The sequence below is a fragment of the Neomonachus schauinslandi genome, chromosome 9 (assembly GCF_002201575.2).
Source record: "Neomonachus schauinslandi chromosome 9, ASM220157v2, whole genome shotgun sequence".
Classification (NCBI taxonomy): Eukaryota; Metazoa; Chordata; class Mammalia; order Carnivora; family Phocidae; genus Neomonachus; species Neomonachus schauinslandi.
In genome coordinates, this window is record NC_058411.1 from 136,826,608 (window position 1) to 136,849,825 (window position 23,218).

A 23,218-nucleotide genomic window follows, 5' to 3' on the forward strand; every position below is an offset into this window, starting at 1 on the left:
TTTTTCTTAAGGTAATTCAATCCTGTCCCTGATCACTTCAAAATATTAATGTTCTGGGGAAAATGTTATAGGAACTAACCTAATTTCGGGTTATTCTGACACCATTTCTCTATTTACCAATTGTATATGTTATTTCCCATTAAAGAAACAACTTTATACCAAAACAGAGCATCTTAAAAACAGTCGTTATTTCTGGTACCAATTCCAATGCGTGAGTTCTTCCCACACAAAAAGCAATTCTCAGATGCTAGCTGGGTGTCCTACAATTCAGCTCAATTCTGACACCATCTACCTGGAGAAAGCATCAGATCCAACAGGTTAAGGGCTCAGTCCTACAAGATACCCCCACCCCCACCCTGCTCCCCCAACCCATGAGATGCCAATCACCTGTCCAGGCACCTGTGCTTCTGAAAAAGAGGTTCAATCGGACGTTCCAAGGACCACCCCCAACTTGGGTTCAAATACTTTGCTAGAATGGCTCACAGAACTCAGAGAAACATGTTACTTACTAGAATACTAGTATATTATAAAAGGACGTAACTCAGGAACAGCCAGATGGAAGAGGTGCGCAGGGCAAGGTAGGGGGGAAGGGTGCAGACCTTCCATGCTGTCTTGGAGCGCGCCACTCCCCCCAAATCCCCAAGGGGTCACCAACCCAGGAAGCTCTCTGTCCACCCAGCCTTTTGTATTTTTATGAAGGCTTCATTTCATAGGCAAGACTAATTCCATCATTGGCCATCGGTGATTGAACCCAATCTCTAGCCCCTCTCCCCTCCCAGGTCAGGGGGTTGGACTGAAAGTTCCAACCCTCTAGTCACATTGCTAGTTGCTGGTTCCCTGGCAACCAGCCCCAATCCTTAGGTTACCAAGGGGCTTTCTAAAACTTGCCTCCTAAACATAATGAAAGACACCTTGATTGCTCTCAGCACAGGAAATTCCACAGGTTTTAGGAGTTTTGTGCAAGGAATGGGTACAGAGACCAAATATATATTTCTTACTATAAATCACACTATCAGTCTTGAATATAGTCTCCACCTCACTCTGGTGATTCCTTCCCTTCTAGACTGGAGGTCCCTGAGGCGCATATGCAGCATAGTTCATGTCTACAACTCACCCCAAAACCCAGAAAGAGAAAAGCACCCCTGGTCCTATGTCTGCCCTCTCCTAGCACCCATGTTTCACTCCCGGGGCAGCACGACTGCCTGTGAAATCAGCAAGCCTCAGCTCGGGGACATCTCCCCTCTGCAATGAGGTTCAGGGCAAGGAGGACATATCAGGACTAGGCACCTCAAGTTTGATCACAGAAAGCAACCTCCCCGACCCTGAGTGAGAACACAAGGCTACATCGGAAGCAGAAACAGAAATCCCATTTCACCAGCTTACATCACACAGGCCAGCTGTCTGAGGAAACCAGGAAGCTGGGATCCAAGATGCAGCCTGGCTACTGGAACCATTATCCTACGCAGACGGAGGCATGCCTGACACCCGCCCTCCCTTCCACTCATTTAGCAAATGTTCACTGAGTGCCTTCCGCGTGCCAGGCACTGGGACCAGTGATGACTCAAGCAACACAAGGGGATCGAGAGCCCCAGCCCAGAAGCAAGAGATCAGCCTTCTCCTCCTGTACCATCAGTGACGTCAGACTCTTAGCCGAGTCCCATCTAGCCATGATTTCCCCTTTTGTAAAATGGAGGGGACAATCGGAGCCTGTTTATTTCACACAATTGTTTCAAAACAGATAGGACTAAATTGTTTAAAAATTGCTTAAAGGGCGCCTGGGTGGCTCAGTTGGTTAAGCAACTGCCTTCGGCTCAGGTCATGATCCTGGAGTCCTGGGATCGAGTCCCACATCGGGCTCCCTGCTCAGCGGGGGGTCTGCTTCCTCCTCTGCCCTCTTCCCTCTCGTGCTCTCTGTCTCTCATTCTCTCTGTCTCAAATAAATAAATAAAATCTTTTAAAAAATAAATAAATAAATAAAAAATAAATAAATAAAAATAAAAATTGCTTAAAAATTAAAAAAGAATGAAAGAAAAAAAAACAAGAAAGAGAAGAAAAGGGGGAACCTGAGTGGCTCAGTCAGTTAAGCACCTGCCTTCAGCTCAGGTCATGATCTCAGGGTCCTGGGATCGAGCCCCACATCGGGCTCCCTGCTCAGTGGAGAATCTGCTTCTCCCTCTCCCTCTGCAATCCCGCTACTCCTGTATGCGCGCGTGCTCTCTCTTTCTCTCTCTCATAAAAATAAAATCTAAAAAAAAGGAAAAAAGGAAGAAATTTTCCTAGGCTAGGCAGATACACTTTCATATCAAATACAAAGTGAGGAAAACACAAAATGGCTAATGGCTAAGGAACTGCATAGAACTAGTTTCTTTGCATGAGCCTAGAAGCTTTCACAGAACTCAGGGTTTTTAGAAGGTCAATTCATTTCCTTCGGTTCTCTCTTTCTGGGTCCAGGAAGCTAACTGATTCACTATGAAGTAACGCAAGACTCAACTCTCAGCCTGGAAACAAGGGAAATCACCCTAAGAGACGGCTCTCTCTACACAGGGAAAAGCCAGTCGTCCTCAAAGGACAAAATCAGCCGAGACCCACAAGGTGATAAACTCGTTTATTTCTCTGAATTTAGTTGGCTGCGTGCTGTTCCCTGCAAAGACGGGACAAGCACATAATGTCCTCGAGGTCCCGACCACAGGCCTGGTCGAGTATTGTCCACTGGCGGCCCCGCCCATCAGAGGTCCAAGAGAAATCTCCTAACCTGGGCCAGGTACTTCGGTTTCAAATAGTCACCCAGCTCCTCCTTACAGACCCAAACATGATGGCCCTTCTTCCTGGTCTGGGAGAAGTCTCCAGTTAATAGCAGTGCTTTGAAGAAGAATACTTTGGCCCCGAGGCTACTCTCTGTCCGCATAGCTTGAGGGAACTTGAACTTGTAGTGGCCACAGGGGGCATTTCCCAGGAACTTGGCTTCCAGGTTGTTTTCTGAAGGGAAGAGGGGAACATTTGGGAGATGAGGATGCACCCACCTGTTTACTCTGGCTCCCCAAATCACTGGGGGTCTCTGTGAGAGCCATTTCCAGCGCGAGGTAAAGCAATCCCTGAGAGTGAGGATGAGGGTCATTCCTGAAGAGCCTGTCCCCCTCTCCATCCATGGGCTCACGGGCTCTAGATTCACTGGGTCCATCCCATGTGCCAAGCTACTGCTCTCAGACTGAAGTCAGCGATGCCATTCAGAGACCACTACCTGGAATCAGAGCACCAAGCTTCTAGACTCAGCTCAGCCACCGTCTGCTGATGAAGGACCAAGACACTTAGTATCTGTAAAGCAAAGCTCATTAGCCTTTCAAAGGGAGTGTCATTTGAAAAGCATAAAAAGGACCCAATTTGACTACTGTGGGGTGAAAACACTGTAACCAAAGTTAAAAGACAAAGACAGATGGCTGGATATTATCTAGATCTATAACAAAGGGTTAACAGCAACCGAGCCATTTCAAAGGAAAGGGGAAAGGACAGATGAATGACAGCATTTGGAGAGCCAGCTAGCTAAACAGGAAAAATAAAGCTGGATTCCACCAACCTCAGTCCTCACATCAAAAATGATACCACACGGACCAAAGATTTAACAAGAGAAATTTCACTTTTGTAAAAAGACTGTGTATTCTGGATGGTGGTTTCATGGATGTTTAATCTTTTCTGAATTTTTCTGTATTTTCAAATTTTTCATTAAAGGAAAAAAAAAAACCCGAAAGAGTACTAGAAAAAAATGTGGGATACTTTCCGTATAATTTTTGAGAGGGAAAGCCCTCACCAAGACACAAAATTTTAAAAATCCATAAAAGAAAAAACTACTGGGGCGCCTGGGTGGCTCAGTCGTTAAGCGTCTGCCTTCGGCTCAGGTCATGATCCCAGGGTCCTGGGATCAAGCCCCGCATCGGGCTCCCTGCTTGGCCGGAAGCCTGCTTCTCCCCCTCCCACTCCCCCTGCTTGTGTTCCCTCTCTCGCTGTCTCTCTCTCTCTGTCAAATAAATAAAATCTTTAAAAAAAAAAAAAAAAGAAAAGAAAAAACTACATAAAACTAAATCTTTCTACAAGGAAAAACGAAGCATAAGAGTCAAAGGCAAAATGGCACACTAAGAAAAATATTTTCAACACACTCCACAAAGGAAGGGTGTCTTCAGGTGTAAGAAGTACTGAGGAAAAAGCCAACAAATCTACAAGAAGAGTGAATTAAGCATATGAACAAGGAGTTCACAGAAAAATAAATACCACTGACCTATAAACTCATTAAAAGGTGCTCAATCTTATTAACAACTAAAGAAATATAAATTCAAACAACAACATGTCATTACTGAAGTCCCAAAACTTGGGAGCTATCCACTGCCTGTCAAGGACAAGAGAAAAATGGGCACTCTCACACGATCGGGAGGGGAGAAATTAGTGTGAACCACTATCTTTGGCAAGAGTTACCAATTTTAGGGCGCCTGGGTCTCAGTTGGTTAAGCGACTGCCTTCAGCTCAGGTCATGATCCTCGAGACCCGGGATCGAGTCCCGCATCGGGCTTCCTGCTCGGCAGGGAGTCTGCTTCTCCCTCTGACCCTCCCCCTCTCATGCTCTCTCTATCTCATTCTCTCCCTCAAATAAAAAAATAAAACCTTAAAAAAAAATCCTTTAAAAAAAAAAGTTACCAATTTTAATTATGCATACCCTTTCATCCAGTGACTCTGCTTCTAGAACTTGATCCTCCCAGATACATTTCTCTGCCCGCATGCACAAAGGTGACTACACAAGGACGCTCATTACAGCTTACTTGTAAAAGCAACAGACTGGTGAAGTAAATGCAGTACACGTGTATTATGAAATCGTATGCTAGGGTTAGAAAGCGTTAAGGTATGGCTTCACATGCTGATAGACAAAGATGCTTAAAAGCTGCATAGAAGAGAAATGAAGGTATATAACCATGCTCCTACTATGTGGGGGAGAAAAATCAGATGAAGTATGTATGTACTTGCAATTTCTAAAAGGATATACCAAAAAAATTAAATAAATAAAAAATAAAAGGATACACCAAAAACTGTTAACAGGGGGTGTCTCTGAAACAGGAAAATTACTTCTCACCCTGTATTACATTTACTAGACACTGTTTTGATAATTTTCTTTTCACCATATATAACGAATTGCTTCTCTCAATACTAAAAAAACAAAAAACAAAAAAACCACTATTGGCCTCAGAAGAGGAAGTGATATATGATGTGAGCTCACCTACAACACAAAATGCCAATAGGGGGTATCTGTGAATAGTGGAATTACACTGGCTTTATACTTTATACTTTCCTGAATTTTCTCCTTATTTCACTGAATATATACTTATTTTTCTATAATCTGGAAAAAAAAGTTAAAAAATATAGTCAAATCAAGAAGAAAAAATAGTTCATTACAAACTGGGTAAAGAATCACAAAGAAATGCAAGTAGCCAGTAAACACATGAAAATATGGTCAATCTCACTAACAATCAGGAAAATGTTAATCCAAAAGAGATCATTTTGTACTAACTAGATAGGCAAAAATTAAAGAGACAAGTCCACGTGTCGGTGGGGTCTAGACAAACGGGTATGTACATTCTGCAGGACAACTGGACAGTACCCGTGGAAAACTTCAATGTGTTCATCCTTGACCATTAATTCCACCTCGAGGAATTCCATCTTGCAGGACTTGGGAGTGAGGTGCCAACGGGGAGGAAATAAATGGACTCTTTTACATGTATGTATATATATACACATACACACACACACATTTTTACATTTTTTGAGCTTTTCTTAGCCATTTTAATTATTTTCTATTATTTGCCGTTTTAATAACTTTGCAATAAATCAACATGTTTTCTTCGTTATGCACCTATTTAACAGTGGTATGTCATTCGTAGGTCTCCTCTCATGCCTATTTATTACAGCAGGAACGTTACAAGGAGGACAGTGAGTTCCGAGGTGGAAGCCCTTTCCACGTGGCACACGGGAGGGAGAGCAGAGCATCCATCATGTATGTGTGAGGGAAGCTGAGCACCTGAACAGTGATCCCGGTGAGAAACCCACATGCCACCTCCTCAGGGACAGCTGAGGCCGTGGGAGAACCGCGAAGATCCCCACCCACTCCATTCTGTCTCACTCCCGCTCTTGCAGGCCACACGGGGCCCTCGTGGGGAAGGAGCAAGGGGGCACTCCGTGCTGCTGCTTCGTTAGCAGGTGCTCGTGCTGGTGACAAAGGGCCAGTAGAGCGCTGTCGATACTGCCAAATCTACATGCTTAATAAACACTCAGCGGGCATCTACTGTGAGCTAGGCTGAGAGCTGGGATGACAGGCATGATACTGCCCGTACCTTTAAGGGAGTCAGAATTCTAGCTGGGGGGGGAGAAATGTGTCAATACACAGATTACAGGCGATGGAGTAAGTGAAACAGCGTGTTCTCCACTAGAATGTAAGCTCCCACAGAACAGGGGTAGTGTCCTGTTCCTCACGGTGACCCCATTGCCTGGACAGTGTCCAGCAAACGGGAGGCTCGGAGTAAATGTTCGCTGCATAAAGGTTACGGGAACCTAGAGGGAGGAGTAGCTCTGTCTACCTGGAGGCCTGGAGAAGGTCCCATCACAGAAGGTAAAATGTACAAGCTTAGTCTTCAAAACTGAGTAGTCAGACCAAGGAGGAGTAAACTGTTCCAGTCAGAGGCCAGGATGCCACAGAAGAGATGCATGAATGACCACATTACTGGAGGAATGAAGAAGGTCTGCTAAGTTGGAACTCAGACTATACGTCAATATGTGGTCAGATGGAATGGCAAGCTCAGGACCAGAGCAAATTTGTAGGTCATGCTTGAAAGTCTGAGCTTTTATGGGAAACCTTCTAGGCAGAGAAGTGTTTGAAAGGTCATTCTGGAAGCACTGAGGGGCATGACATGAAAGCAAAGGGGAACTTATTTAGCATCCACTTCAAAGGTCCAGTGCCATGGTTCTCAATCACTGTGACTTCACTCCCCAGGTAGTATCTGGCATTGTCTAGGGACATTTTTGGTTGTTACACTAGGGGGAGTGGGAATGGGCTAGCACTACTGGCATCTAGTGGGTAGAGGCCAGAGATGCTGTCAACCATCCTATAATGCTCAGAACAGCCCCCACAAAGAATTCCCTGGCCCCAAATGTCAACAGTGCCGCGGATGAGAAAACATGATCTGGTGAGAAGCAAAAAGGGTGACAGCTACCACTGTGGGAATAAAGAAAGAAATACTGAGAACAGACCAGGCAGGACTCGAGAACTTCGGGATGTCACAATGAGGTCAAAGATAACTCCGAGGTTTCTAGTTGGGTAAATGTATTAAGTGTCAGGCCAGTAAGCACGGCTGCAAGGATAAGAAGAGGTGCAGGCTGAGAGTGGTAGGACTGTCAATTTTGAAAGTACACACTAAATTTTTAAATCTCGGCAAGGGACAGGGAGAGCACAGGGATGGTGCCTGCCAGCCCGCATCCCCAGAGGGTATTTTAGCAGACCCCGAGATGTGTGTTGAATTGAATGCGTGCCCCTCAAGCCAACCATTTTAAGATAAGCAAATAAGCCTCTAGGCACTTTCCAGGTGGCGGCCCCTGTGCTGGGCCCTGGGGCAGAACCTAAATCACAGCAGAAACAGCTTTATCAGGGATAACAGATTGTCAAATACTGAGTCACCAAGAAATCTTCCTCAAAATGACACCAGACTGCCAAAAAATGAAAAATGTCCTCATTTTCAAAGAGACACTCAAAATTCAAAGTCAATTTTAGAAGGCAGTGGATTACCTAGACAGAGACATTCTGAGAGACCAAGTACTTCTTCAGGATCTGAAGTATGGGCTAAAGAGAGAATCATGAGTGAAAGGCTATATTCCAGATATGAAAGAACTAAACACACTTCATGTCTTTTAGTTCTCAGCACAATGATGTTGCTTAAAAAAAAAAAAAAGGGATTAACTCTATGCAGAGCAGATCAGGAAAAGATCCATCCTATGAAGAGGTGAAATAAAATCCACTTCCTCAAATAATCCATATATTAAATTAATCAAAAACATGGGAAAAGATAAAGCCAAACAGCAAATCATGATCATTTTTATGAACAATAAATAATGAAGCTTTCAGTGGTGTAAAAATTGAAAAACATTTTACTGTAAATACTGATGACTGGAATCCTGTCTGAACTGTTCCACTCGTGTTCCAAACAGAGACAGAAATGCCATTAAAGAGAAGGTGAGTAGGACCCACGATGGCTACCCACGACAATAAAATCTTACAATCGTGGGCTCAAGGGAAGATGTGGGCCAATTAAACCCGAGATGGTACTAGAATTATCTATTCCTGTGGAATATGCCAAACTGTGGAAACCTGGAAATGAACATTCTGTACTTTGCTGGGGAGACAACAAGGTTTACTGAGCAGAAACTGAAGCTCTCCATTTTTCAGGTACAAGAGCAGTTGTTAAATTTGCTGAATGAGGAAACCACGAAGATGCACCCTTACGCAACACCGACCTGCTCAAAGAGAGGCATGAGAGGAGGAAGGACCTACAATCAAACTCTTGAGTTCCGCAGAGGAGGTAAAGGCCAAACAAGAGGATCTACTCAGCCTACCTGACAGTTTTACCAACCTCCCCAGGCTTGGAGCTAAGACCAAGCAGAGTCTTTATGAAGGAGCATTGACTAAAATTTCCAGATCAAATCCTGTTGTCAGACCTCATGCTTTCCCTTCAGAAGAAGCAGCCACTGTGGTGGATATTATTATTTAGCGAGTGAAAAAGTAGATTTTAAGAGGAAAAAAATTCAACCCACACAAAGGATGGAAAAAAAATATGGAGTTCAAGAAAGCAAACACTTTTTACAAGTGAAAGAAAGAACTATTTCTTCTACCATCAATAAGACCAACATGCTATATTATAAAGAAAGAAAGAAAAGAAAAGAAAGTTTTAAAATCTCAGTGGAACAAAGTCTCTCACCTGATCTAAAATTCTTTCTAGGTGAAATTTTTATCGATTTCAAAGTTCCCATTAACAACACACTTCCAATTCTTCCAGCCATCCTCACAAGTCAGTCTGCAAATCCCACGGCTGAGTGTGAAGGGAGTCTCGTGAGCTTCAGATAGAGGCAGAGAACTCACCTGAGAGCGCGGCCAGGGTTCGCTCCGCTGTTCCCCGGAGGGTTTCCCCGGGCTGCCACTCTGCCTGGGGAAGCATCCAAACATCCTGGTCTCCAAGCTTCTCCTTGACCAACAGAACAAGGTTCCTGTCTAGCTTCCGGTGCAGTGAAGTTCTGTCATTCTTTTTATCGGCTTCTGTGAAGAAAAGGGGATCAGAGAAGACAAAAAGACGGTAATCTGCTAGAACCAAGGAGAAGAGAGTTTTTAGTCTTCCTTTAAGGTAGAGCTATAACCTTTACGCTCTTATAATCAAATTATGACCATGACCCATCTCTCTAATTCAGACCTCTTTAAGGGTAGAGTCTCACAATCTTAAGAAAACTACAGTGTAAGAAGACAAAACCAAAAGCTGAACTTCTCCTTTGAAGAGCACAATGCAAGGTACTTTGAACTGTTGGAAAAGAAGCTATACCCACACTACTTCAAACACTACTACTTCACTGGCTTTGACACTATCTATTACTGACTTAACTTGGCCCCACTTTCTCTGTTCTTCAGTCTCCATCTGTGAAACAAAGGTAAGAGAACTCAATCCTCTGCTTTAGGAGAGATTTCAGATGAAACACAGGAAACCCTAGTGGGAAAGGCTTAATTTCCCCCCACTCTCACTCCCAAACTCGGAGGTAAACTCAGATAACATTCATGAAGTTTAACTGAGAGAGAATAGGTTATCACAACACCCTTACCTCCCACTCAAAACTAACATCGGCCTTTAAAAATTATATTAGGCTGGAAATGAGGAACAGGGAAAAGAATTTATTTCTCTCCCACCTGAAAGAAGTTTTGCAATCATTTGCTACTTAAAATACAAAGCAGGGGCTAAGCAAATGTCCTCTGTCTGGGAACTGAAATACCCTCCTTTTCCTTCTTTCTTGCTGGCCTGAAAAGACCACAAACCTGTTACGCGAGCTCCAGGTTTGAACTGTAGAAATTTCTGCTCCCATACATCTTCCATATCCTGCACCAGCAATATATTCTGTTCATCTTCTTCTTCATCATACAAGTCAGCTTTCTTCTTTGCCAGTCGTTCGGCTTCATCCAAAGCACGAAGCTCATGGTCCGAATACATACTTCTCTCTACCTCAATCTGGGAAAATTAAAGGACAAAAAACAAAACAAAACAAAAAACAGGCAGAATAGAAAACAGAGCTATAGCACATTTGACATACTCAGAAGTTTACCACCCAGCATAACCAGACATACAATCAAAACACCACAGAAAAAAAAAAAAGAAGGGGCGCCTGGGTGGCTCAGTTGTTAAGCATCTACCTTCGGCTTGGGTCATGATCCCAGGGTCCTGGGATCGAGCCCCACATCAGGCTCCCTGCTCGGCGGGAAGCCTGCTTCTCCCTCTCCCCCTGCTTGTGTTCCCTCTCTCACTGTGTCTCTCTCTGTCAAATAAATAAATAAAATCTTTAAAAAAAGAAAAAAAGTCACCCGCACTTTGGGCTTGAGTTACATTTGCTAAAATGTTAGAATGTGATTGGAGGTCAAGCTGCTACAAAGAACAGAGGACTGGGACAGGCACTGCCTGCCCACTTAACCACACTCCAATCCTGTCAGTCCTTGATCTCACCATGGACTTCCCTGCCTCAGGGAGTTTACAGATGTTGTTCCTTTTTCCTAGAATGTTTCCCCTCATACTCGTCTCCTAGGAGATTCCTACTCATCCTTTAGATTTCAATTTAAATATCACTTTCTTAGGGAGATATTCCTTGACACTCCCCATAAAATCAAATTAGATGTCCCCGTTAAAACTTTTTACAGTACCCTGTGTCTTCCTTTATAACACTTAGCAGGCTCTGCGGTTATATAGTCATATGATTATTTGGTTATTGACTGGCCCACCTCCACTAGACTGAACACTCTGAGAACCAGAGGCATGTCTGTCTTACACATCTCTAGCACTTAACACAGTGTCTATACAAAATACGTAATAAATGATTATAAAATAATAAACTATTTACAGAATAAGTTTATAAACCAAGTAAAAAGTACGAAGTGAAGTTTAGAGCTCTCAGCAGCCAACACAGAAAACATCTCAGATTCTAGGGAAACAGCAACCTTCAATCACTACCTGTTGGGATTTGAGCCCCTCACAGCCACTACACTGAATATTTGCCCGTTTCCTCACTTGCCACTCACACTGACAGACTTTATCACTGTCACCTAATAGATGTGCCCACTACCGTCTCCTAAAACACCACATCACAGACTCTCTCCTCTCTACATTATCGACTACCTACGATAGGAACTAAGTCGTCTTGTCACCACCGCATACCTAGTGTGTTCAATGAAAAAGAAAAGCAACTCTAAAGAGTTGCCTAACGTGACAACAAAGACAGCCAATGAAAACAAACTTATTGAACACCTTCTATGTACCAAACCAACCCAGTAAGATGGACACCGATGCTCAGGTTGAGTACGCTGAAGTTCAGAGAGGTGAAGTGACTTGCCCAAGGTCACTCAGACCGGTGCCGGAGTCGGGATTGAACCGTGGCCCACGTGCTTCTGTTGGTTCCCCAACAGCACCTCGAAGCCGCTAGCCGCACCTCAATCCTACCTGTTGTAGTAGAGCCGCCATCTCTTCCTGCAATGGAGTCAGCGGCTTCGAGACCAGCGGTGGCCGCTGCAGGCACACCGCGCCCAAAAGGCGCCATGGAGACCCGCTGCTCGAGGGTGCAGCTGCAAGGGCCAGGCTGCGAAAACCCAGGCTACCGGCCCAGAGCCCCTCGAACCGCCGCCAGCCCTTCGCCACCCCAAACAGAGTCTGCCTTACGGACGCCGCCATTCTTCTACCCTCCCACAATGTACCGCGGCTCCCTGCGGGGTCCTGGGCCAATCCCATGCTCCCACAAGGCAGCGCGGGAGCGGTAAGACGGAAAGAGTTCTGTCGGGTGAACAATTAGAACGAACCATTCCAATATGGAGGGGTGGGCGAAGATCTCATGTTAGAAGGTTAGGGGAAAGGGAAGAAATTTCCAGTTGCCACTCGAAACGATAGTTATTGTAGAGCATTTAAATGGGAATAAAAATCTTAAGTGGACCTTATGAAGAGGACTGAGATGACTTTCCTTCTACGCCCTCCCCCACAAGCGCTCGTGGTGCGGGCCGCTGCAGCTGCGCCGGGCTCCGCGGTCGCCGCGGACGGAAGCTGACGGGGGTCAATCCAAGTCATGCAGGTGGTACGAAAGACGGGGTCTTGGTTCTTGCGGTCGTGGGCTTGGCCACCGACGCCCAGGTAAGAATGATCACACACACACACACACACACACACACCCCTGACTGCGCTCCTGCCTGTGTCCCTGAGCCGCCTGGACTGCAGTGGCCTTTAAGCCTGACCTCACCGAGCCTTCCTTCTCCGCAGGGTCGTGGCCGGGGCGCCGGCCTCCACCATCCACACCGGCGCCCAGCAGCTGCAAGACGCGGCGGCCAGTCAGGAGGTTGAGGAGAAGGCGGCGGCTCCGGCTTCGAGCCGCAGCAGCTTCAGGTGAGGGCCACTTAAGCCCAGCTGTCGGGACACCGGCACGGCCGTCCAGAGACCGAGAACCAGTGAATTCCCAACTTTGCCACTTGACATCTTTGGGACCTTATGCAAATTAGTACCTGAGCCCCAGCTTTCTCGTCTACAAATGGAAAGGATGCCGGGAGAGTTTGCGAGGATCAAATGAGATGAACCTTGGCACAAAGTGGGCGCTCTGTGAACAGTTTGATGAATGAATGAGTGAATGTCGGAGGTGTATAGTAAATATCACTTTTTCCCTCTGAGAGGGGTATCACGGCAGAGCAACAACCTTCCCTGGGCCTCGGATGCAAAATGGGAGTTGGGGGGCAGGGGGCGCTACGCTGTGGTGTAGATTATTGAGTTGGGGCAGGGTGGATTTTGTGCTCAGCCCTGAGGACTGGCCCATTGCTTTCCATCAGTGCCACGACCCCTATGTGCATTCACATCCATTTAACACATGTTTACTGAAAACCTGTTTGGTGCCAGGCACTGTGCTAGGGTGCTGGGAATACAAATACAAAAGATCATTCTTCCCCCACGAGTAGGTCACAGGCTACTGGGGAAAACAGACATGCAAGCATTTTCAGCATAATCTGGTCAGTAGTGTGCTGGAGGTAAGAACTGGTTGCTTGGAAGTATGAAGGAATGAGTGTCTCACTCCTGAGGAAATCAGGCAAGACTGCTAGGAAGATAATGTGGAGCTAAGAACTGAACTGAATGAGAGTTCAGCTGGACAACATGAAAGAGATGATTTTAGGCAAAGCTAGTATTCTGTGTAAAGGCATGCAGTATGAAAGCACATGGTATATTCAGGTGTCTGTGTGATGGCAGATGAGGCCAGCAAGAGAAGGAATCAGAAAGCTGAGGGTCTTATCTGTAACAGTGCGACTTTCACACTCTTCCCACTGTAGACAGTGGGGAGCTCCTGAAGGAACTTAAGCCAAGATCCTGTTGGAGTCATTCAACAACATCAGGCACTGTTATAAGGCATTAGGGACACATCAGTGACCAAACACCCAAAAAACCCTGCCCCCATAGAACTTAAATTCTAGTGGATAGGGGGCAGTAAATAGAAAACACGTAAAACATGAGGGTATGACAGATGGTGAGGGTGTGTCTAGTGTTTGGGAGGAATAGCAAGAAGGTCAGTGTGGAGGAGTGAGGAGTAAAACAGGAGATGGGGGAAGGGGATGAGTGGTGCAGCAGATACACGGGGTGCATCTGTTCCGGCTTGTAGGACTTCGTGAGGACTTCAGCTTTGACTCAGAGTGAGATGGGAAGCCACTGAGAATTTTGAATAGAGAGTTGAAATGATGTTGCTTCATTTTAAAGCGTCCCTTTGGCTGCCGTGTCGATATTGAACTGTAGAGAAGTAAGGATGGAAGCTGGGAGACGTCTTCTAAGCAGTTAGAAGATTTTTGAAATAATCCAGGCAGGAAATAATGGTGGCCTGGACCAGGAAGACAGCTTTTGGGGTAGGACATACAGAAAGTGGGACCAACAGGATGTGTTCATGTAAGGTGTGAGGAAAGGAGAGGAAGGAAGGAACACTAAAATTTTGGGCCTAAGCAGCTGGAAAGGTGGAGTCATCATTTCTTGAGATGGGGAAGGCTGCAGGAGTTCGGCTTTGCTTAAAATTAACATCCAATGGAGATACACTGTAGGCTTTTAGAAATGGGCTTCAGGGGACTGATCGGGGCTAGAGACACATATTTGGAAGATTCATCATATCGATGATGTTTAAAACCACAAGACTGTACAAGATCATCAAGAGAGCAAAGGTAGATAAAGAGGAGAAGAGGTCCAAGGACTGAACCCTAGAGCCAAAGAGACAAAGACGGAAACTCCTGAGAGGTAGTAATAAAACCTAGACGGATTTTTTTTTTTTAATGTAGTTCAAGGCTGGAGAGATCAGCTGTGTCAGATGTTGTTATGATAAGTCATTGTGCTGATGACAGAACTGCTCATTGGATTTAACATGGTGAGTTGGTTGGTGACCTTGCCTAGAGCATTTTTGGCAGAATAATAGGGCTAAAGTCTGGAGTGAGTTCAAGGAGAATAGAAGACAGAAAGAAACGTCAAGTGTAGTCAGTTCTTTGAGAGGGAGTAGAGAAATGGGCAATAGCTCAGGGAGGCTTTGAGATAAAGAGGTTTTTGTTTGTTTGTAGGTTGGGGAAATGACAGCATGTTTTGCTGATGGGAATGGTATGGGATGGAAACATTGCTGGAGTGATGTCCTTGACAAGTGGAGCATCATAAGAGGAGAGAAGGCAAAGATTGTGGGCACAGATGTTTGGTAGTGGAAGCTGGGAGAAACTCTGATTGCTTGTATTTCTCTACGAAGGTCATCAGCTGGCCGTGAGGAGACAGGAGGGAAGTGGAGGCTTCAGTAGACAAAGGAAGGTATAAAGTAGTCATCCAGGAGAGTGGAAGGATAATTGAATTGGGGACATGCATCCAGTGCTGAGGGCCCACTCGATGTTAGAAGTCATTAAAATAAAGCAGTAGTTCTCAACTGGGGCAATTTGGCCTCCAAGAGGACTTTCAGCAAGATCTGCAGGCATTTGGGGTTGTTACAACTCAGGACAGTGGAGAGACAACTAGTGGGTAGAGGCCAAGGATGCTGCTGAACACCCCGCAACACGCAGGCCAGCCCCTCACCACTAAGAATTATCTTGCCCAAAATGTCAATAGTGCTGAAGTTGAGAAACCATGCTATGTAGAGACCAGTCAACACTGGTGTGGATTTTTCTCTAGCCAGCTGTGCAGAGGCATGCCCAGGCTCAGAGTGGCTGGAGAGATGGATTCAGCCAGAGTTGGGGTTTGCCAGGAAGGTACGATGGAGTAAGAGGAGGCGGAGGACTGAGGGGGTATGCAAGGGAGCGATGATAATGATTGGTCATGAAACTTACTGGAGGCCAGGAGAGAAGAGAAGGCCTGGGGGTGGTGAGGGAAAGTGAACCAGTGGGAGAATCGGAGCGCTTGGAAGGGTTCCTGGAGTGGGGGTCGCATGGGTGTGCCTGGAAGTGCTGCTTGAAACCAAGGTCACGATGAAGTTGCAGACATGGCAATGACAAAGGCCAGGTATGACCACAGGAGGAAGTAGCCAGGCTAGGATAGAGGACACAGGATCATTGGAGAAAAGGAGGTCAAGAAACAGAAGCCATATAGTTGGAAGGATCTTACGGAAGCCGTACGTATAATTATGACAGGAGTGGTGAGCCAGGACTATCAACGCTGCATTTTTCTACATTTATTTGCATTTTTAAAAAATCATCTCTAGCCACAATTAGAAAGTGGGTTCCAGACCATGAGGCCAGGCTTTCTTTATCTGGGGATGGAACTACAGCGGACCCGGCCCAGGTCCCAGCATCTGGCGCACTGTCAGGGTCTGTTTGGCGTGGTTGCCCTCCCTCCCATACCTGAGCTGCTTGCGGTGGAAGTCAGCCCTCCCAGACCTTCAGCGGGAGAGAGCAGAGGCTGTTTTCAGTCCTCAGCCCTTCTGAAGAGACACCGTGTGTGCTGGCCCCTCCGTTTTCCTGGTTGTGAGCACGGATATGAAGAGGCAGCAGACCAATGTCGGAGGGCTTTGTCTTTCCTTTGTCTGGGCCTCCCCCGGTGAACCACTCGTTCGTTTGTACATTGGACCTGGTCGGTTTAGAGGCCTGATCTTGTCTGTGCCTTTAATTAAATGGTTCAAGTTCCAAATCTTCCCGAGTTCAGAACCCTTGCTGTATATGAAAGCATTACACTAGTATGGTCAGACTTTAGTAGGCTTAGTTTTTGGACCCCCACCCCCCCCGAGTCAGTAGGGGAAATGATCCCTGGAGAAATGATGATGTCCTCTCAGAGCCTCGTCTACTTTCCATCTTGGCTTGTAGGTTGAAAAGCTGGCAGCCTGCTGAGGGGCCGAATCGTCTCCAGATCAGGCCTAGCAGGGAGGAACACACTTGTAACTCTTGAAGACCATTGCGTTATTTTCTGTTTTGTTTTTAAAAACATCTCTAGGAAAGCAGGTGGGGCTTGGCAGCAGGATGGCTCTCCTCTAATATAGTATTTTCTAAACTGCAGTCCGTTGAATTTCAGGAGGCATGAGGAGGTATAAAACAGGTCTGGTGCGTGTAGGCAGGATGCAACAGCAGGCTTACTCACGTCTGGAATGTTGAAGGACAACTGTATGTTTGAATAAATGGAAGGACAGCGTTGCAGACTGGGCTTTGAATTGAGGCAGGTCTCCTAGGCCCAAAACCTGGCTTCCCTTGCTGACCCTGTTCTCCTATTTGTATCTCAGTTTCTCCACCTGCACACAAAGAATACTGACCTAGAGGTAGCCAGAGGACAGATTACAGCGAGATAGAGAAAGATCTTGAACTCAACACAATGTCCAGATCAGTGTTCTCAACCCTGGGTTCACATCTGGTTCACCAGGGATACTTTAGGAATAGATTCTCGGGCCCCATCCATAAGTGAGGCGTGGCGATTAAGCATCAGAATCACGAGATTCTGCCATTCAGCCAGCACGGAATGCTACTGGTTTAGGCTAGAGGTTGGCAAACTGGGTGCTACCCAAATCTGGCCAGGTGCCTGGTTTTTTGTAAATACCGTTTTACTGAAACACAGTCACACGCGTTAACTTACTGTTGTCTGTGGCTGTTTTTGCACTTAAGAGGCAAAGCTGAGTAGTTGAACAGAGACTCCGTGGCCAGCAAACCCTGAAGTATTTACTATCTGGCCTTTACAGAAAAGGCTTGCTGACTTCTATCATGGGGGATGCTGGATTTTTTTTTTTTATAGTAATGATACTATAAGTATTATTAAAATTATTTTGTCCTTTTTTATAAAATAGAGAGTCAAGATACATCTGAAACCAGAAATAGAGATTTGATTTTATTTATTTTAGTTGCAGAAAGAGTGTCCCATAGAGAGTTGAAAATACTGATCTGAATGTACTAGAAGGGACACAGGAAGGTAGGGAGAGTGGATTAAATGCTCTTTTTCTCCTAATGGAAAGTCACTAGATGTGTCCAGAGTCGACACTCGAGAAAAGACCACCTCGGCCCAGTGTTCGTGGGTACAGCTACAGCACCAGACCGACTGGGGGCAGCTACCCCAGGAATAGGTCCGGGGTGCAGCGCTGCTGGTTTTCATTGACTTAAAACAAAAAAAAACCGGGATTTACCTAAAGTGTTTCTTTAATTACAGCATTTACCCTCCAGTTCCAGGACAGGAGAGCCCTCTGAGGTGGGCAGGAAAGAAATTCGAGGAGATCCCAATTGCACACATTAAAGCGTCCTACAACAAGTAAGTGGAAGGAGCACCTGGGCAGATCTCGGCGGGGGGTCGGGGGGGCTTCTTTCTCCTTCGTGGGGGAGGGCAAGCCCAGGGGCCTGCGTTCCGCACAGTAGTGTTGATGCAGGGGTCCCCTGGCGCCCCTCCTCCCTGTTTTGAGAAACCACCTCTGTCTTTATAAAGTTTCTTCAGATTTCATGAAAACATGAACTAGGTTGGGCAGATCCTAGTGTTAAGCTTTCTCTGCCTGCCTTAGGACTAGTATTTCCTAGTTCTGCTCAAAAGTTGGAGAGAGTGTTTATTAGGGTGCACGTGTTAAGTGTTACTGGGTACTAGGGAACAGAGGATGGGTGAGATATACATGAGAGAGGTGGTTTAAGAGTCTATGATTTACTGACAAACTAACCAAAATGTAAATCTGCAAGTAAGTATTGTCCCTTTGAAGCACTCACCTTGGGCCACTGTGCACTGACCTCCAACCTCATAGGGCTACACAGAGTCGTGATTCAGTGCGTGACTTCCAGATGAGTGTTGGGGCCTTCCCAGGTGCATGTTGGCAACAGAAACCTTGCTGACCTCAGGGACAGCTTTGCAGGCCGGCCCCACTGGGAGATGGGCTCATTGCTTAGTCACAGCCTGCCCAGGAAGCGATTCAGAGAACCGTACAAGGGACTGTCGGTGGTCAGGGATGGCATGTGGAGCACAGCTGAGATGCCAGAGGATTCATCCAGCATTCATGTGACAAGCTCGAAGTGAGAGCAGCTGGGTTTCTTTTTCTCCCCTGCTCAGGCTAATAAGGACATAGGTTAGCGCTCTCTGTGTAAGCGCCTCTGCTGAAGTTGTGTCAGGGACAAGCAGTTCTCCTGCGCTTCTGTTCAGCACGGAAAACCCGGAGAGCCCTGCCAGGGGGAGAGGGCAGTGGTAGCCAGGCCAACAAGCAGACGGTCCGGACCCGGGTCCACCCACCGGCCCCCTCAGCATGGCTCCTCCACCTCCCTCTTGACCGGAGTCCTCAGGGAGCTCCTCAGACCAGAAGATTCAGTGATGTTGGCCACGGGGAAATGAAATGCATGTCTAAATATTTCTTGAAGTCAGAGATGACTAGAAAAGTTTCACTTAAAAAAAGTTTTGTGATCGTGGAACAGAGTGTCATTAGCATTAAAATGATCCAATATGGGAATATTGCTCACTTTTTTAGGTATGATAATGGTTTTATGGGATTTTTTTAAGTCATTATCTTTTAGAAATATATACTGAAATATTTACTGATGAAATGATGGGTCTGGGATTTGCTTCAAAATAACCCATTGTAGAGGAAGAAGGGAGTAGAAACAGAGTTTATAGACAAGACTAAATTGGATAGGAGTTAATTCCTGAAGCTGGGCGATGGGGTCCATGGGTGTTCATATACTCTTCTGTTCATTTTCGGGTATATTTGAAACTTTCCCTAACAAAAGCCTTTTTTTTTTTAATTACCTGATGTGAAACATGTAACTTCTTAGAAAAAAAGCCCGACAAAGGTATCAAATCTTAGACACTTCTTCTGGATGACATTTAACCACCCCGGATTCTGCAGCTTCTCTTAGACTCCTAAAACAAAATACCACAAACAGGGGGCTTAAACAACAGACGTGGATTCCTCAGAGTTCTGGAGGTCCAGGAGCAGGGAGCCAGCGTGGGGGGCTTCTGGTGAGACTTCCTCTGAGTCTCAGGTGGCCGGCTTCGCGTTGTGTCCTCTCATGATGGAAGGGGCGAGGGAGCTCCCTGGGGCCCCATTCGTGAGGGCTCCACCTCCACCCTGATGACCTACCCACATCCCAGAGACCCCCCCTCCAAATACCATGAGGTTTGGGGTTAAGATTTCAACATGAATTTTGGGGGGACACAAGCATGCAGTCCATACAGAGCAGTCCTTAGATGATATGACATGTCCGTTTTTGATGAGGTTTAGGGGGTGATTCTGACCTTTCTTGACACCTGCTGTAGGAGTTCGAAAAGCATTCATCCGAGAAGCTCAGAGGGGAAGTGGCCGAGTGCCCTTTTCCTTCGCACATGGGCTTGCAGGGGCCTGGCTTCAGTACTCTTACTTCCCTGACCGGTCGTTAATGTGCTGCGTGCCTCCCTGCTTCCCCAGCACACAGATCCAGGTGGTCTCGGCCGCTCACCAGCCCCTTGCGCGCACTTCCTGTGGCACGGAGGGCTTCCGGAACGCCAAGAAGGGCACGGGCATCGCCGCACAAACAGCAGGGATAGCCGCCGCTGTGGTAAGTGTGCTTTCTGGCTCCTTCTGTGGTGCTCCGGCCTCCGCATGGCTGATCGCCGTGAGGAGGATTCTCCTCGAAGCAGTGGTGTCCCACAGCTCTTGTTCGATGCCCCAACCTTGGCGGCAGTCTGAAGAGGTCTGTCTCTCTCCTTCCCTCATGCGATACCGATTTCATTGTGAGCTGTTGCGGACCTTTCTAGAAGCCAATTGGCAGTATGCTCCTATTAGTATATTTATTGACCATCTACTATACGCCAGACCCTTTACATTCATTACCTTAAATGTTCAGAAGACGCTCAGAATTACCCGCGTTTTTGAGAGCCAGTTAAGATCCAGAGTGCTGCTTGCTTTGAGTCATTGGTCCGGGGCCCCGGCCTGTGCGCGGTCTACCATAGCGCCGGCCTTACGGAGTTCACGTTCTGCCAAACAGGAAGTATTTCCTGAAGGAAAACCTTGGCCTTCAAACAAAGCTTGGTGCCCCAAAATATTATTTGCTGTGTATTAATGATCATCAAAATACAATACAGATTTTATATACTTGAAATGTCAGTGTTAATAGTGGCTTCTGCCTGGTAGGTTGAGTGATAAATGATAACACTTAAAATTTTCAGTGATTTAAAATAACGCTTTTTAAGTGGGTTATTTAAGCGAGGCCTTAAAATTCTGCCTTTACTGAGAAAAATGTGAGCCATGTTCAGAAATCTCCATCAGGTGGCAGTGCTGCCCCGGGTTAACAGGGATCACAGTTGGCTGTAAATCTAGAATCCGACATGTGCGGTGCTCTCTGCCCGCGTCTGCCTAGCACTGTGACCATCTGTCCTTTACTGCCGTCCCTGTTTTCTGCCTGTTTACATATGTGGGTGTCTTCTCCCCGGAGCGCTAACCACTTGCTCCTCCTCTCCAGAAAGCTGCGGGCAAGGGCGTGACCCACGTCCGAGTGGTGGTGAAGGGCCTGGGCCCAGGGCGCTTGGTAAGTGGCCGGGAGGCTCTGCAGCGTGTGTGCTTCCTTCATGAGAGAAACGGGGCTTGAGCACAGAGTCAGGAGAGTAGACAAACCCTCTCCTGGATTTCCAGGATGGCTTGAGTGTCTTTCTGGTCTTCTAACCTACTGAGCTTCTCAAAAGCAAGCCCAGGTCACCGAGTTTAATTCATCAGACCCTTATGGAGGACTTGCTGTGTGCCAGGCACTGGGCATAGGAAGGTGCTCCGTGGGGGACTGTCACAAGTGGGTCCCCCAGTACAGACTGGTGGGTGTAGCGGTAAACTCGTGCCCAGGATGCTGGGAGCCCACTGGGTATATCCCCAAAGAGGTGACATCTGTACTAACTTTTCAAGAAGAGCAAGGCATTAGCCAGGTATGCAACGAGGGAGGGGACATTCCAGGCAGAGGACACTACAAAAAGGTAATGCTTAAGGTGGGTTGGGATTTACAGGTAGTCTTGGTTTTCAGATCATAAAGCACAAGGTGGGAAGTGGCAGGTGCTCCTAGAGAAATGGACAGCAGCGAGGACGCAGTGAAGGGGTTTTGTTGGGAGTCTGTGGGGAGAGAACAGAATCAGGATTGTAGGGATCAGAGCCCCCACCCCGTCCGTCTCCAAGCCCTCCGTGGACGTGCTGGGTCCATGGCATTTCTGCTGTGCCTTCTGCTCCTTCCAGTCTGCCATCAAGGGACTGACCATGGGCGGCGTGGAAGTGATCTCAATCACAGACAACACCCCCATCCCACACAACGGCTGCCGCCCCAGGAAGGCTCGGAGGCTGTGACGAAAGGAAGCGTGTGGCTGAACCTGGCAAGTCCCACCTCCAGCTGGACCTCATAGAAGGCACACTGTCCGAGCTCTCCCCAGAGCAGGGCTTGCTGGAGACCCCCTTGCATGGCAGCCTCGCTTGTCCCTTCAACTGGAGACCGGGGTGCAGAAGGGACTCGAGAGGAGCCCCAGGGCAGCTGCGGCGCAGACTCCGCAACCAGGAAGCGCTGCTCTGCAAGCTAGACGCACCTCTGCCGCCTGTCGTAACATGTGAGCTTTGGCTTGCCGAGTTGCGGGCAGTGATCCCTGTGGCCTTCCGAGAGTGAGGGCGCAGGGCGCCTGGGTGCCGCAGTCTTTTGAGCATCTGCCTTCCGCTCGGCTTGTGGTCTCAGGGTCCTGGGATCGAGCCCCGTGTCGGGCTCCCTGCTCGGCAGGGAGCCTGCTTCTCCCTCTCCCTCTGCTGCCGCTCCCCCTGCTCGTGCACTCTATCTAATAAATAAAATCTTTAAAAAAAAAAAATGAAAGGGAGGACGTGACTGTGAATGGGGAGGGGAGACCTCAGGCGGAGGGGGAAACGTACGCACAAGCCGTTGCTTACCCGGCAGCCTCCTCCCTGCTCCCAAATGTTTCCTTTCGGGCCCCAAATGGAGATCTGCTTGCCTCCTCCCTCTGGAGTATTCTGGGGGTAGAAATCCCACCGATAACGGGCATATTTAAAGTTAGCGCCAGTGGTGTGGGAGGACTGCCTGAGCTCCCCCATGGTGGCGTCTCCCGCGCACGCGCTGGGGCCTTCAGCAGTCCCAGCGCCCGAGATGGCCCGAGATCCAGGGACCCCGAAGGGAGGAGGGAGAGGGGTATGAGATGGGATTCTCTCGAAAACTGGCTGGATGGAGGGATGGGCAGGAGCAGTGGACGGTGGGGAGCCCAGGCAGGACTAGCTGCTCAGTGATCGCTCTCAGCTCCCAGACACCACACGGGAGCCCAAGGCGAGGGGTCTAGAGACCGGACAGGAGGGACCCCGCCTCCTTGGGCACAGAGAGGGCCAGGGTGGAGAGCATCGCAGACAGGAGGGAGCAGGGCGCGTCCTCAGGAGCGCCGTTCCTCCCATGTGAGCAGGGACCAGGGACCAGCCGGCTGAGCACAGAGAGGTAGTGCGATCAGCCTGGACTCCAGCGACTTCATCCACAGGTGTCCTCTTAGGAAAGTGACTGTGTTAC

General features: G+C 47.4%; 2 protein-coding genes and 1 pseudogene across 3 annotated transcripts; 2 read left to right on the forward strand and 1 right to left on the reverse strand.

Annotated features, from left to right (window-relative positions):
- Positions 1-2,532: 2,532 nt before the first annotated feature.
- Positions 2,533-11,997, reverse strand: MRPL46 (mitochondrial ribosomal protein L46). The gene is made up of 4 exons (XM_021680527.1): positions 11,760-11,997; positions 10,094-10,283; positions 9,158-9,331; positions 2,533-2,976 (listed from the first exon to the last, which is right to left on the reverse strand). Exons 1-4 carry the CDS (start codon positions 11,985-11,987, stop codon positions 2,726-2,728), a joined length of 843 nt encoding a protein of 280 aa, XP_021536202.1. The 5' UTR covers positions 11,988-11,997; the 3' UTR covers positions 2,533-2,725.
- LOC110572169 lies at positions 6,989-8,671 on the forward strand (annotated as a pseudogene).
- A 143-nt stretch (positions 11,998-12,140) lies between the features above and the next one.
- On the forward strand, positions 12,141-22,420 carry MRPS11 (mitochondrial ribosomal protein S11). 2 transcript variants are annotated; one of them, XM_021680528.1, is made up of 6 exons: positions 12,141-12,437; positions 12,564-12,686; positions 17,904-18,002; positions 20,125-20,254; positions 21,158-21,223; positions 21,910-22,420. In XM_021680528.1, the coding sequence occupies exons 1-6, from the start codon at positions 12,373-12,375 to the stop codon at positions 22,015-22,017; spliced, it is 591 nt and encodes a 196-aa protein (XP_021536203.1). In that variant the 5' UTR covers positions 12,141-12,372; the 3' UTR covers positions 22,018-22,420. The 2 variants fall into 2 exon arrangements, with proteins under 2 accessions (XP_021536203.1, XP_044773953.1); XM_044918018.1 differs by lacking the exon at positions 17,904-18,002 and having other exon boundaries at positions 21,910-22,381.
- The last annotated feature ends 798 nt before the right edge of the window (positions 22,421-23,218 follow it).